This window comes from Panthera tigris, chromosome B2 (genome assembly GCF_018350195.1).
Source record: "Panthera tigris isolate Pti1 chromosome B2, P.tigris_Pti1_mat1.1, whole genome shotgun sequence".
NCBI classification, from domain to species: domain Eukaryota; kingdom Metazoa; phylum Chordata; class Mammalia; order Carnivora; family Felidae; genus Panthera; species Panthera tigris.
In genome coordinates, this window is record NC_056664.1 from 129594768 (window position 1) to 129610926 (window position 16159).

General features: G+C 36.7%; 1 protein-coding gene across 3 annotated transcripts in view; it reads left to right on the forward strand.

Annotated features, from left to right (window-relative positions):
• Positions 1-16159, forward strand: part of UTRN (utrophin) — a 514156-nt gene that overhangs the window by 456439 nt on the left and 41558 nt on the right. For all 3 annotated transcript variants that reach the window (XM_042987266.1, XM_042987264.1, XM_042987265.1), the window contains 4 exons: positions 2635-2720; positions 6657-6814; positions 8307-8473; positions 9565-9676. In XM_042987266.1, coding sequence (XP_042843200.1) covers positions 2635-2720; positions 6657-6814; positions 8307-8473; positions 9565-9676 — 523 coding nt within the window. The remainder of the gene's footprint in view (positions 1-2634; positions 2721-6656; positions 6815-8306; positions 8474-9564; positions 9677-16159) is intronic.

Here is a 16159-nt window from a genome sequence, read left to right on the forward strand (position 1 = left end):
GAATACTTAAATATTGGGTCATATTACTCACTAATAAATTTCTTTGTGTCCCTCTTCTCCCTCAAATCCAGATATCTTATTTAACATCGAAGCCCTCTATCATCTGGTTCCATATAACCTGGACAACTTTATCAACCATTTAGCCTTGATGCAAGTCTTTGCTACCCCTGAACAAGTCTTGTCTCCGATGCTCACACCCCTGTCTCTGTCCCCTTGCCCAGGCTTTTCCTATGGTAATCAACCTTCTCCTAGGGACAGTCCAGCTATGTCATGTCTTCAGGGTCGGATTTGAGGCTTATCTTTTCTATCATATGTTGTAACTACTGAGACTAATAACTACTCAGACTAATCACTAGTCATTAATAACTAGTCAACCACAATGATCTTGTACTTGATTATTCCCACGCATAAAGCTTAGTCTCCTATTTTCTTGTGCTTTTCCTGTTGTTTTCATGTCTCCTCTCTAGCTAGTATGTGACCTTATCACAGGTGGGAATTTTATCTTGTACTTTTCTGCTGGTCCTCATGATACACAACAATGCTGGATCACAGTACACCTTCATAACTATTAATGGTGTGATGAATGGATGATTGACGTTTTCAGTAGTCATTTTCTTGTGTTATCGCCATAGACCGGAGGTCATCCTCTAATACGCATCAGTTGGATCTTTTTTCCCATAAGAGATTGCTTTTCCCTTAGCCACATCCATGTACCAGTCCATCCACACAGCCTTTTGTTATCTTCTGCACGTCTGTTGTCTGACTGTCCAGAGAATAAAATTTCCTGATTTTTGGAGGGAAGAAGCCAGACATAGTCTATTTTTCTGTGATAATTAGGAAACACCTAAAAATGTGAACTAGAAACACAGTTTGTACCATGGTTCAGTTTAAGGTTAATTTGGAAGTATTTCTATAATGGTAAGAAACTGCAATGAGTATATTAACTTAGATTTCTCCTTATAATGCTATATTTATTTTCAGTTTAAGTGTTAGTTATCTCCTAAGTCACTTCAGAATGTTGTGCACATGCATATTAAGGGTTTGATAAGCTTGTTGGGTATGATTTAATATAGATTATAAACTCTAGGTTATTGAGCGACTGTTTCGAAAATACATTTTACTGATCTCTCAGCATGTTTTCCTTTTTTATTTATTTTATACTTTATATGTTATGGTATATATATAGAAACTTACCTGAGTATTTATAATTTGAGAATAGAAGATATCAATTAGTATTCATAGGAGGAATATCAAGAAGAACAAGATTTAAACACAGTTTGATAATAAGAGCACCTAAAATTAAAATTACATGACACAAATATTTATCTGTTTTTGAGATAGGATGAATTACTAAATTTTATGTAATGATAAAGTTACATAGACATTTAGTCATAGGTTTTGGGTATACTGTACTTGTGTATTGGAAACATATCTTGAGAAAATTGATATTAAAAACCTAAACTAAAAACAGATCCTGAATATGGAACAATAAAGATAACAATAGAGGGTTGGTTTTTTTTTTTTCTGGATTGTGTGTTATTCCATAGCAAGGATCATGTTACAAATTTTTGTAGTTTCTGCATTCGCCGTTCCCCATCCCCAGGCTGAAGTACACTGGGAGATTTGATAGACAACTCTGAAATTCTTTGATAAATGACAGAATGAAGACAACTCTGTGTTTTTAAAGATAAAATTTTTCTTCTAGTTAACTTATAGTCCCTCATCGGCATAGTACAAAGCTATTTCCTGGTGTTGAGTAATTAGTATATTTTGTATTTAATTATAATTTAATACTTCCTCAAACAGAGGTTTCACACCTGTCTAGGTAAGATCACCGACTATTAAGTTGCAATAGTAATTTTAAAAAACTGAGTTGGCAGAGATAAAAATCTATGAAGACAGTAAGTTTTTAAGTATTTAACCGGTTATCAGCTCTCAGTATAATATTCCAGTTTTCTTACATTTGATTTTAGATATATCATTATCCTTTTCTTGCCTTATTAAGCTACATGCATATTATATATAGCTTTAGCTATTTAATTTTTCTTTTTTATTTCTTTGAGAGAGAGAGAGAGAGAGAGCGAGAGCACAAGCGAACAGGGGAGGGGCACAGGGAGAGGGAGAGCAAGAATCTCAAGCAGGCTCCATGCCCAGCATAGACCTTAATACAGAACTGTATCTCATGACCATGAGATCATGAGCTGAGCTGAAATCAAGGGTCAGACACTTAACTGACTGAGCCACCCAGGCTCCGCTTTAGCTATCTATTTTAAATCTTGCATTTGTAATTATTAACAGATATTTTCTAATTCATAGTATTTCTGAAAATATTTTTTCAGCTTTATGATTATCATTTTCATTTTACCTTCGTTTTCCTTCCTAGTTCATGTGTTACATGTAAAGTAACTTCAGGCTACATATTCTTCCAGACTAGGTCAAACATCCTATTAAAATATGTCATGAAATTGTGGTATCGGCTTAAAATTGATTATTAAAAGTGAATAGAAAAATTGCATCTCTAATATGCAATTATTTTTTAATAGTTTACCCTCAAAAAATAGATATTCAGAAATAACTAGCCTACTGTTTATAGCTTTAAATGCATCTAACACATTGAGATTTTTACAATTACAGGGGTCGAACTGGAAAAATAAGAGTGCAGAGTCTGAAGATTGGATTGATGTCTCTCTCCAAAGGTCTCTTAGAAGAAAAATACAGATGTATGTAAGACCTTTCCTATACGATAGTGTTTTTGTAATAATAATGATAATAACAATCAATTGGCAGCTTACTTTATATGGTTTGCTTGTAATAAGAGTTTCCATTCTTTTTAACCCTTATGTACATGTACCAGGCTAGCTAAAGGGTGCCAGTTAAGAAGTGATGTGGAGTTGTGTAAAATGAGGTGAGGTGCCTTGATGGAGTGAGAACCAACTGTATATACATCTTATTCAATTCTATCACCTCAGAATGTAAGCACTGTGACTTCTGTTTTCCAGCTGAAAAAAATGACTACTGAGATGGGTTGAAAATCCAGTCAGTGGCTGAAGAGGCTGTTACGGGGCTAGAATTAGATTGTAGATTTTTCTGACTCCAAAGCCCAAGTTTTCTCTACTTGTCTATATTTCCAATGCTTGAAAAGAAATTAAGATGGACTAGAACCTTTATACTATATTTATAGGAGAACTTTGCGTACTTCCAATGTCAAAAAAAATCGAGATGGGCTAGAACTATTACAGACATTGACAAATAATTATATTTTATAGGGTGAGAAAATAAAAAGTGATAAAATATTTTTATTTTGTTCTGTTTTTTTTTTAATTCACCAAATAAATAAGTGGTATCCTTTTACCTGTCAGTTCATGAAGGGTGGGCATCTTGGCATTTTGAAAGGGATGGCCTGGGGAGCCAGGGACATCTGCCTTCAAATCTCAGCTTTGCCACTTAGTGGCTAAGTGACTTTGGGCCAGTTACGTGATCCCACTGAAGACCGCCAGCTAAGAGGCAATATTACTCCCATTTCACATTTCAAGAGGCTAAAATTTAATGGACTTCCTTCAACTGAAGGATGAAGCTAACATTTCTCACTTTGAAAGCAATTAGGGATAATATGTGAAAAGTACCTAGAAATCACAGTTGTAGCAATTGCTGCTGTGTCTCCACACTTTTACATTTTTCTGATTTAATTTTGTCCATAAAATGTGGGTGACTTGATCCTGCCATGCATGTCTTTAGATGTTTCTTCACAGAATATATCCGTACATTTTGGGGAGAAGGAATGTGGAGATGTTTGATCACAGGTCCTGTACATTTAATTGAGTTTTGCATCTTCTGTGAACATACATTTTTCAACAGTTTTATTTTCTGGAATGTCTGTGAGGTGATTTGGCTGTGAATTTCAGCTCTGGATCAAGATGGCTTGTTTTTCTTAAAACAGTTTGACAAGAATGTCATTGAAAAGAAATGTGGGATTTATAGGAAACAAAAGACTGATTGTAAAATCAGGAGGTGAGGTACCTAGATGGAGTCAGACCCTAGTAAACCATGCAGAAAAAAAAGCTTTGCAGAAGGTTTTTGTTCGGTGGCACCTTATGTATCCAGGATTTAAATTGTCTTCAGCATCATAATTGTCAAAAATAATCATTTTCAAAGCTAAAAAGGTTATTTCTACGAGTGGGAAAGGAAAATGTTAAGGAAAGCATCACTGTGCCAGTATGAGAAAAGTACTTTTCCTCTTCTGTAATTTGGGGTTTTCATGTGTTCCCGAAAGAATTTAGGGTTCCTTAAAAGTAACACTTACATCATGGTTCTCATCTCACTCTGAAACATACAAATTCAACCTCAAAGTTGATCACGAATCTTAAAATGTCAGCATGATCTGTTTTCCTAAATCAATGTTTCCCCTCCCTCTTTCCTTTTCAAGTTGATTATCAGAGACTAACCTCAGACCAAAAGAGAGAGTTACAACACAGTGACTATAGTTATAGAGCAAAAACCAAATTCTACACAATATAGGAAGGGGTTTTTTTTTATTTGTGCACCTACCTTCAAGCATATTTCTGAAATGTATAATCTTTCAGCCGAGGATGGTATTTCAGCATGTCTGTACTCAGACACTCGTAACACAGTGGACACACTTCCGATAAATGTTGGCAAATGTGATACTCTGTATTATTCAACATTAAACTTTCAGATTATGGCAAGGGAAGAAGTAGAAGCCCTGCAATGGCAATTTCTGATATTTATCTTAATCCATAAAGTATGCCATTTTAGGACTTTTTTAAATAAGACATCTCTTGGGTTGAAGTCCTTAAATCTTTCCTGTAAGTATTGAGATTTTGGAAACGTTCTGGGGTTTTGTTTTGTTTTTTAATTTGAAGTCCTTAGCAACTCTGATTCCAGTTTTGATTTCCCCAGTGACATCAGAACACTTCCTCATTATTATTTCCTTTGTTAGGTTAATATGGAAGACAATTTGCTCTCCAAACTCCATGGCAGAGGTGTTATTCTGAGTCAAGTGGTAGTCATCTGCACATTGATTTTGCAATGGCTAATGTCAGTGTCTTCACCCTGGTGACCCCTCCTTCTCTCTTCATGCCTTCTTGAGAATATCTCTTGATTAGGTTATAGCAACTGCCTGACCTTGCTTATAGCTGAGTGGCTTTCTTGCTTTATCAAAACCACATTTACAAAGATCTCTTAGAATGACCTTTTGCGTCTCTTTTGTGATTTGTTGGAACTTGAGTTTTAGATTGTGACCTGTCCCCACATTCTGATACTCCTTTTTGTTTATGACTAGAATATCAAAATGTGAACTTATATCAGAATTCAGAAGTATGTCAAAATGAGAAGGAATCTTACGGTTTGTGTTTTGTGTGTAGTTTTACCTTCATGGTAGCATAGTAGTACAACCGTCTTCCTCAAAAGAAGAAAGTTAGGCGTGATTGATGTCACTGAAACGTGTACTTGTCTGTGTAGAACATTATTGCTTAGGATGTCTCTTCCTAGGAATGGGTTTCAAATGCAAATCATAAGAATCCTGCATAAATATTTTCTGGCTGTGACAGTCTTATTTTTTTTAACATTTATTTATGTTTGAGGGAGAGACGGAGCATGAGCAGGGGAGGGGCAGAGAGAGGGAGACATAGAATGTGAAGCAGCCTCCAGGCTCTGAGCTGTCAGCACAGAGCCCGACGTGGGGCTCAAACTCAGGAGCTGCAAGACCATGACCTGAGCTGAAGTCGGACGCTTAACCAACAGCCACCCAAGGGCGCCCCGATAGTCTTATTTTTAACAAAGTAAAGGTGGGTGGGGGCTTGGACAAAATGGGTGAAGGGGAGTGGGAGATACAGGCTTCTAGTTAGGGAATGAGTAAATGACAGGAGTAAAAGGTCCACCATAAGGAATATAGTCAATGGTGTTGTAACAGCATTGTATGGTGACAGATGGTAGCTACACTTGTGAGCATCGCTTATATAGAGATGTTGAATTGCTGTATTGCACACCTGCAACTAATGTAACGTTGTGTGTCAACTATACTCAAATTTTTTAAAAAGTTAGAATAAGAGAAAAATAAACAAGTAGAACTCTAACCAAATCTAACTAAACAAATGGTAATAGAAATTAAATTTATCTTACTTAGGTTTGCTTTCTCTGTGTATGTATGCTTATAATTAAGGTGACGTTTCATTAGAATCACTGTGTCAGTATTACTGAGCTTGGTTCAGTTGTCTGAAAATTCACTGTTAACAGTGTTAGATTTGGCATTATTTCCCGTAAAAAAACCCCAAAAAACCAAAAATGATACATTTTGGTCTGATATTCATTTGCCAGATATTGTTTGAAAATGGCTTTTAGGATCAAGTAAGTATTTACTCCCCTTCTTTCTGTTCTTGAAAAACTTCACATGGAAAGCATTTCGAATTTTTGCGATTTTTGAATTTTCAGAACTTGGAAATTCCTTTCCAAAAACAGTATTCATTTCTGTGACAAAGTGGATCATTTTTACCTGAAATTTCTCCCTAGATAACTAACGTGATTCGTGTCCACTTGATTTTTTTTTAATCTACATCATTTAAATGACAGAACCAAAGACATTGTTTACATAGAACGGTATAAGCAGATGGAAGTTACCCTCTTGGCTCTCCTCCTCACAGATCTCTTTAAGGAAGTGGCGGGACCAACAGAAATGTGTGACCAGAGGCAGCTTGGCCTGTTACTTCATGATGCCATCCAGATCCCTCGTCAGCTGGGCGAAGTAGCAGCTTTTGGGGGCAGTAATATCGAACCCAGTGTTCGCAGCTGCTTCCAGCAGGTAAACACGAGGGATCCCTGGAACGTAGGATGTGCCAGGAATGGTACTGAGGATGTTCCGAGAACTGGCAGGGGAAACTTGGGCTGGACCCACATGGTAGAAGACGCTGGGTACCATCCCTTAAGCATGCGTTTTACTTCTTCAAGCACATGGTTCAAGGAACAGCAGCCTCCTCAAGGAGATTTACTGTTTGTCAATGGATAACACCCTCAATCTTTAAAATGTGCTATGAGAGTGCTATGATTTGGCCCTGACGTTGTCCCGGCCCTCACCTCTTACCACTCATCCTCTTGCTGTCTGCTTTCCACCCGCAGTTTTATTTACATCCTTCATTCCTGCCCTAGCATCTTTGGTCATGTGCCCTCTGTTTAGAATATTCTTCCTTACCCTTCACCTACAAACTTCATTCTCATTGCTAATCCTTATTCTTTTTTTGGATGTTTGCTTAAATCTCACATTCTCTGAAAATCCTTCTCTGAGCCTTTCCGGTGAGGTTGTGTGTCCTTACTATATTCACCTGAATCTCCTCTGATTTCTTACGATGCTCATGAAAGTATGATTACATACCGAGTTATAGAACTAATTGGTTAGTGTTTTTTTTCCATATGAATCTCAAAATTCTTTTTAATGCTTGCTGTATATAAAAGCATTCTAGAAATGTTGCTACTGATGTTATACGTATGTGTAAAGGAAAAGGCTACAGATATTTTGCCAAAGCATATCCAGTGATTTATTATTGCTGAGAAAAAAAAATGCTCACACCATCTCTTTAAGGAGTACTGATGTTATGGGTTATTACATTTTATAATGGCCCTTTTACTTGTTTTAGAGATATAAAAAATACCAAATGAAAATTCTAAATATGATTCTCCCATGTACTGGTTCATAAGATGACCTTCACAAAAGCAGGAGAGAGATTAAATGAATGAGTTTTATAGGATTAAAATGTTTATGTGAAGATAGTACTAGAATTGTGTGATTTGGTTTTTGTTTTTTTTTTAATCTGAGTCTCTTAATGTATTGAGTTTTTTTCTCCTTCCTGTATAATTTCTGCCTTTTCTTTTTTTTTTTATTTTTTTTAAATTTATTTTTGAGAGAGAGAGAGCACGACAGAGAGCACGCATGAGCAGGGGAGGGACAGAGAGAGAGGGAGACACAGAATCTGAAGCAGGCTCCAGGCTCTGAGCTGTCAGCACAGAGCCTGATACCGGGCTTAAACTCATGAACTGCGAGATCACGAGCTGAGCTGAAGTCGGCTGCTTAACCGACTGAGCCACCCAGGCGCCCCTAACCTCTGCTTTTTCTAATTTTAAATTCTAAGATTTTCTGTCCGATGAAGAACCTTTAACGTTTTGTAATTTAACTGGCCTGGAAACAGTTTTATAACTTTTCTTTCACTTCATGTAGATTCTCAGAAGATTATAATACAACACCAGCTGCAATTTAAATGAAGACATTTTCTTCACTTTCCATATATTTGTTTCTTTACCAGAATAACAACAAGCCAGAGATAAGTGTGAAAGAGTTTATAGATTGGATGCGTCTGGAGCCACAGTCCATGGTTTGGCTACCGGTTTTACATCGAGTGGCAGCAGCCGAAACCGCGAAACATCAGGCCAAATGCAACATCTGTAAAGAATGTCCAATTGTTGGGTTCAGGTGAGACGATCTGTCTCCAGTGGTGGCACAAGACTATTTTCTGTCGTTTTGTTGTGACTTCAGTGTATGTCCGTCATCCCTTCCCACTGATTCCCTCTGGGGATTTGTGTCCTCAATAAATGGGATGCTTAGCATATTCATTCCATCTATCTGAAAATGTCATTCCTTCTTATAGCCACTACATGAAACTTATCTTTTTATTATTATTATTGTTATACCACTTTGCCCCAGAAACAGAGATTTTTCTGAATCTCTATTCATATAGATCCCAGAAACATTCATGCATGATAATTGTATGACTCATTATACGTACATGGCTCTGATAGGATTCGGTGATGTTGTAAGGCCTTTGGAATCAAACTTAGTAAGCAGAAAGCAACACTTTTTACAAATTTATTTTAGAGAAAAATTGGAGGGGAATGGGGGAGAGGTTGAGAGAGAGAGAGAATCTTAGACCCCGACGTGGGGCTTGATCCCATGACCCTGGGATCATGACAGAAGCTGATATCAAGAGTCAGATGTTCAACCGACTGAGCCACCCAGGCACCCCCAGAAAGCATCATTTAAATAGTGAGAAATCATCTGATTACTTTGTTACTTCTGCCCAGTTCTAATGTGAAGTTGATGAACCCTACTGTTCACCTTCACAGGAGGAAGCTTTGTCAGGAAATTTTGAGATTCATTTCTTACTGATGCTATAAAAGTTGGATGTGTCAAGCTAATAAACATGATTCTAATTCTCTGCCATTTGCATTCCCATTCACACATTACAGAAAGTCTTCTGACGTGGGTATTTGTCTTCCCATCATGTTGAAACAGATGGAAACATGCTTTAGAGACTTGAATTCCAAATTTTGCTTTTTTTTTTTTTTTTTCCACTTGGGAGGTGGTTTTGTTAATTTCCCTTGTGAAATTCAAGATTCTCCTGGCCCTAATTTGGAGCTAAGGTACTAAGAAAAATTCCACATTTGTGGCCAGTCTGCCTTTTATTTCCATGGTGATTTGGATGAAAGTAATTCCTTACCACAAATAATTGATTTGGATTAAATAATAGACATACAAGCCAATGAACTTTCTTTTCTTCTCTCTAGGTATAGAAGCCTCAAGCATTTTAACTATGATGTCTGCCAGAGTTGCTTTTTTTCTGGTCGAACAGCAAAAGGTCACAAATTACATTACCCAATGGTGGAATATTGTATACCTGTGAGTACTGAGCCCCTTCCTATTATTGTTTTGTGTTTTTTTTTTTTTTAGCAACATATTGCTTTTGAATTAACTAATGTCAAAATTATTCTGTTCATTTAGACTTAACTTCTTATGGAAAAAAATCACTTCCAAGGTTACTTAACTAATTTTTTTGTGTGGTTTTGTTTTCTTTTAAACAAATACATTTATGTTGAATTCATTAATACAAAATAATTATAGTTTTTTCAGAAAAATTACTCTGTTACATTTTGTGTACATCTATGTTTTGATTTTTAAACTTAACTTTTTGCTAGGGACCTTTTTTCAAGAGCTCACACTGACCTACATTGAAAATGATACTATATGTTCAGAAACCATGTTTCTTTTAGGCACATTTAAAATGTATTTTCAGGGGCATCTGGGTGGCTCAGTGGATTAAGTGTCAGACTCTTATTTTCAGCTTAGGTCTTGATCTCAGGGTCTTGAGTTCAGGCCCTGTGCTGAGTTCTACACTGGGCATGAAGCCCACTTAAAATACACACACACATATATATATATATATATATATATATATATATATATATATATATTCGTAATTAAATGTATTTATATTAGCAAAAAAGTAGAAAATGTAAAAAAGTAAAAAAATTCATAAATCTAGCTCCTAAATCAAATCAAATCTCTGATTTTGTTCAGATTTATTTTTATATTTACGTTATTTTCATCTTTTTTTCACTGAACACGTTGTATGGTAGTGTTACCCCCTATTGTCACACAGTGTGATTTTTCCTAGTTACAGAATATTTGAGTGAATTACTAAAAGTTAACCACTTTCTCAAACGTATTTGGACACTTTGTTTTCAACTATCTGATATTATAAACAACACTCAAGAATATCTTTGTGAAAATAGCTCTTTCTGTATATTGCATAAATTACATTTCCATAGAATAAAACACTGGAAGTAAATGATCTAGGTCAATGAAATGAGTATTTTTATGGCCAAAATTCCTCATGTCAACTTATTTCCAAAAGATGTTTATACTACTTTACATTATTATCACATTTTATTAATATTCCAGTTTTGCTAGCATTGGATACCAATTCTTGTTCCTTTGATTTAAAGCTATTTTTTTCTGAAGTATCTCCATTTTCTGTCAACAGCTATTTTTTAGCTTCCTTCCAAATAGTAAACCAAAATTTATTCATAGACTATACATTTTCTTTTGTTTAGGGAATTGAGTTACTTCTTTGGATTATAAATTGACAGAAAGGCAGCAATACTTACAAAATATACACATGTAAATCTCATAGTCTTAGGTATCTTATCTCAAGTAATAGGTACCCCACATATGGAGAGGAAATCTCTAGAAAATGCTATGGAATTATAATAGATGAAATACCCATAGTGCATAATAACTTCAACTAGGAAAAAAAATCCCCCAAGAAAATTTATGAAGTACCATTTATTACTATGATTAACATATTTATTCAGTCAACAAATAAATATTGAGCACTTACCTTGTGTCAGACGCTGCTCTCAGCTCTAATTCATCAGTGTACTACCAAGATAAACAAGATTACAGTCTTTCCTGCTACTTTCCATTTAGGAGGAGGGGATGTGTGACAAGGAACAAAGAAACAAATAAATGAGATGATTACAGATTATAGTAAGCAGGCTTTAAAGAAATAACTGGATAATGAGACAGAAGATTAGAGGAGGCACTTTAGATAAAGAAATCAGGGAAGGTTGGCCTGAGAAATTATTTGAGTTGAGACTGAAGGATGAAAAAGAATCAGTTGCGTAAAGAACTAGTCGAAAGGTATTTCAGAGAAGAAACAGCAGACACCGAAGTCTGGAAATGGGCAAGAGTTTGGCATGATTGGAGCACAGAAGAAAGTGGAGTATATTCCACAAGAGGTCACACTAGCTATGTCATTCACACAGTGAAGATATGGAACCCCTTGTTCAAACTGTCTTACAACTTTCAGCATGGCAACAGCAGAGCACTAAGCCAAACTTAGGGAGCTTGTGAGTGTGGGACCCCTGCAACTGCACAAGTCACACATTCATGCAGATGGGAAAGAAAGAAGGGGGGAATGACACGGGAATAGAAAGGAACAAGTGTATCTGTCAGAGTGAATTTCTCCCTCCACAAAAGAGAGAGTGGTAGGAGTTGAGATTAAAGAAAAAGGGGGTTATCAGATTGTGCTGAACCCTGTTGGTCATTGTAAGACATTGGAGAGAAGTATAGTATTAATATTTGCTTGATTAGATAGGGTGCCTCGGTGGCTCAGTTGGTTAAGCATCCAAGTTTGGCTTAGATCATGGTCTTGCAGTTCATGAATTCAAATTCTGCATCTGGCTCTGTGCTGACAGTATGGAACCTGCTTGGGATTCATTCTCTCTCTCTCTCTCTCTCTCTGCCCTTCCCCCAATCATGCTTTCTTTCTCTTTCAGAATAGATTAATAAACTTAAAATATATATAATTGCATGATTAGATCTAGGCATTTAGGAAACTGATTATAAAAAGTTAATGTCAAAGTAGGAAAAATCACAAAGTAAATATACGTTAAAAATGTATAAAAATGACTACATGTTTCAAGATGTATAAAATAAGTAAAGATGTATATAAAATTACTACTTTTCATGGTCTTAAATACAACAATTCCTAATGATTTTGCAAAATACCCATACAATTTGAAATCTGCATCTCTTCAACAGCAGTCATTTGGCTTGAGAATCACGGATACACTGATGTATTTCACTCTCCAACTGTCATTTTTGAATGAATTCTGTATATTACCCAAAGCTTTTCTTGTTACTTGGATTTTACAAAGCCATTGTTGTCATGTCTAAGATCACAGCTTACCCTGCATTGTAAGGGGTGGCTTCCTTTTTGCCAATGTGCTTTGGGAGGTCCTTTGCCCCTTTTCTGGAGTTTGTGTAGTGATCTTAATAAACAACCTGCTCATAAATCATATCGTATGACAGGTTATTTTCTGTATTTGACCCCACAACCCTTGATAGAAAGACTAAAAATATATTTCAATTCAAATTCAAATTGAATTTTTGAACAGTATACTCTTGAATTAATAGTAATGAATGACTACGTGAACTCTTCTCCAAATTTTCTTTCTTTTCATCCACATTCTTTGGATTTTTGCTCTCCTCTTTTAAGTGAGCTTTTCTGTTGTTGTTTTTTTAATGTTTATTTTTGAGAGAGAGAAAGAAAGAAACAGAGCATGAGCAGGGGAGGGGCAGAGATAGAGAGGGAGACACAGAATCTGAAGCAGGCTTCAGGCTCCAAGCTGTCCGCCCAGAGCCCGATGTGGGGCTCAAAACCCATGAACCGCAAGATCATGACCTGAGCCAAAGTCGGATGCTTAACTGACTGAGCCACCCAGGCACCCCTTAAGTAAGCTTTTTTTATACTTCATCTGTCTTTTACCCAACATTCCCTAAACTCTTTTGCTGTCTGCCTTAGAAAATGAACTCAAGGGGCACCTGGGCGGCTCAGTTGGTTCAGCTTCTGACTCTTTTGGTTCAGGTTATGATCTCATGGTTCGACCCCAGCATAGGGCTCTGCACTGACAGCACAGAGCCTGTTTAGGATTCTGTCTGTCTCTCTCTTTCTCTCTCTCTCTGCCCCTCCTCTGCTCTCTCTTGCTCTCTCTCTCTCTCTCTGTCTCTCTCTCTCAAAATAAATAAAATTTAAAAAATAAGAAAATGAACTGAAACATGAATTTTTCTTTTTTTTTTAATGTTTATTTATTTATTTAGAGAACATGAGCAGGGGAGGGGCAGAGAGAGGGAGACAGAATCCCAAGCAGGCTCCGTGCTGTCAGCGCAGAGCCTGACACAGGGCTTGATCCCATGTACCATGAGATCATGACCCGAGCCAAAATAAGAGTCAGACACTTAACCGACTGAGCCACCCAGGCAGCCCTGAAATGTGAATTTTTCAATACAGTGATAACCACTGCTTGCGTGTAAATGGATCAGACCTTCTTGGAAGATCCTGGTGTTTGCATTTCTCATAGCGCATCTCCACTTGTGGTTGGGATGATGCTCCAGTCATATTACTGACTTCATTAGTCAGTAACAAGTGACTGTTGTTGAAAGTTTTCTGAAGGCTTATTTTAAACCCTCAAAGCTCCAGAAATATTTCTTCAAACATATCAGCTTACTGTGACAATGTTTATCTTTGGATGTAAGCAGACGAATGGTGTGTGAATTCTCTATCATAATGTATGAAGGCATTTTTTGAAATTGTTAGTAAACCATTTATAGACAGAAGTGGAGTTCTTCTTTCTCTAGCAGATGTCTTTTTTAAACTTGTCTTTCCCTCTACCACTGTATAACCCAACTTTGTCCATTTAAGAAGTTTGTGATTAGGCTCAGGTAGAATTCATCTAAAACAGCCAACATGACAAAAATTCTGTTTAATTCTTGTCTCTCCATCCCTCCAAATCCCACCCCTTCACAAAAACGTGTCAGTTTTTACATCGTGTGTAAAATCTTCCCTACCTTCTCTGGCTTCCCCTCAGGAAGACTCTGATAACATACTGGATTGTCTGTTATCTTGTATTATTTTCTGTGTGGTGTTTTGGCCCCCAACTCTCTTTTTAACTCCTTGAGGACAGAAATGAATCTTGCACTTTTCTTACTATGCTTAGTTAAATCTGGCTCATAAAGGCTAAATGAGCTTATATCTTATATTATAAACACTAATTACAGAATTTTAAAGCCGAAAAAGATCTAAGAGATCATCTAATTCATTCTCATTTTAAAGAGAAAACTAAGTCATAGAAAAGGTGGTGTGTTCAAAGTTGGTGGCCTGGATTTAGTGATTTTACTCCATTAGAGAAATATACATAATTAGGTGCATTAGCTAACTGGTTTCTGTATGCTTGCTGGAGTGTTTTATTTGTTGGGTGCTCTAGTATATAGGCATTTTGCTGTGGACTTGGAGATAGAGTGAAAATGTAATTAAGGAAAGAAAAGACCTCCATGTGGAGAAATTTAAGTTGATGTATTTTTTAAAAATGACTAAGTTTGTGGATTAAACAAAATTTTTTCTTGTTACCTGTGTACTACATGTTTGAATTCAGGGATTACTATTTACTTAAAAAATAGTGACATTTTCTATTAAAGATGTTTAGATTTTAAATTTCTTTTTTATTAGAATAACAGTTTGTAATCATTTAATTTCATAGTGAAAATTACCCTGATTGTGTCTTTTAAAAGAAGATTGTGTGCTCCTGTTGGAAATAACCAAAATTTAATTCAAATTATAAACCATTTTGTATGTTAAGACATGTAAAAGATAGTCGTTTAAATTAGAGAGGATGGTGCATTTCACATATGATCTATAAGAGCTTATACAATTGCTGACAGTAAGAGAGAGCTGGATAGGGTTAAATATTAAGGAGAATGGAAAATGTTTGGAATTGCTGCTGGGGGCAGGCATGAGTCAACAAGGGATGAGCAAATTGATTGCTACGTTGCAACAGGAGTGTAGCTGAGACTAATTGGCAAGGATTTGCACTGATTCCATCATTGCTCAGTCGCTTTGGAATTAAAAACGATGGTAGGTGTAGTCAGAGGCCAAGGGAGTGAATGATTCAGAGGTCTTAATGATATTGGGATTGCTTTGAGCTGTCCCCATACTGAAGAACTCCCAAATGGGGTTGAAAGGCTCAAGATGAAGATCATGGGGGGAAAGAACAGGTTTATTCATATTGAAGAAGTAGGGGCAAGGGTCAGGGTGGTTATTTTTTCCAAGTTAGAGATTTAGGACTGAACAGTTTTGAGTCATGACAAGGTCTGAGGTGTGAACATACCCCAATATGTGGCTAATGTAGAACATAAAAGGTTTTGAGATCAGATGGTATTTAGAAGATCATCAGTATGTCTCTAGAAGTGACAGGCAGCTGTGCCTGGCCAAGTACAGTCAAAGGGGAGTGGATGGGGACATTGGTTTTAGTTGGTGAGAAGATTGAGTCTAAGGGCAAAATGCTGTAAACCTTTATTCTTGGCCTTTGTGGGGGAGAGGTGATACAGCCCATCATGGAGAGAGGATGGTGGGGGAGACATTGTTATCACAGGAACATCAGGATTCACTGAAGAAATGGGTTGCAGTTCCTGTTAGGAATAAGATGTGGGGGAATGTGTTTATATGTCAAAGAATGCAGAGTCCATGATAACAGGGAAAGAAAGGTAACTAGGCAGAGGCTGTGAGCATCTGGTAAGGGACTGTGGTGCAGTCCACATAGAGAAAAGGAGAAATGGAGAAAGGCAATAACGAGGGTGCTTTTTCTTTGGCAAATACAGGTATTAGAACTGAAGCGTGAGTGGGGATAGGCAGATGGTTTGAGAGAACGTGTTAGCTTAGGGAGAAGAGATGGGATGTTTGCAAAATTTTATTGCTAGAAAAGTCAGCAACATCAGCTATTCCAGTATTCAAATTGATGGAGTAGAATCATTACAAAATTCTCT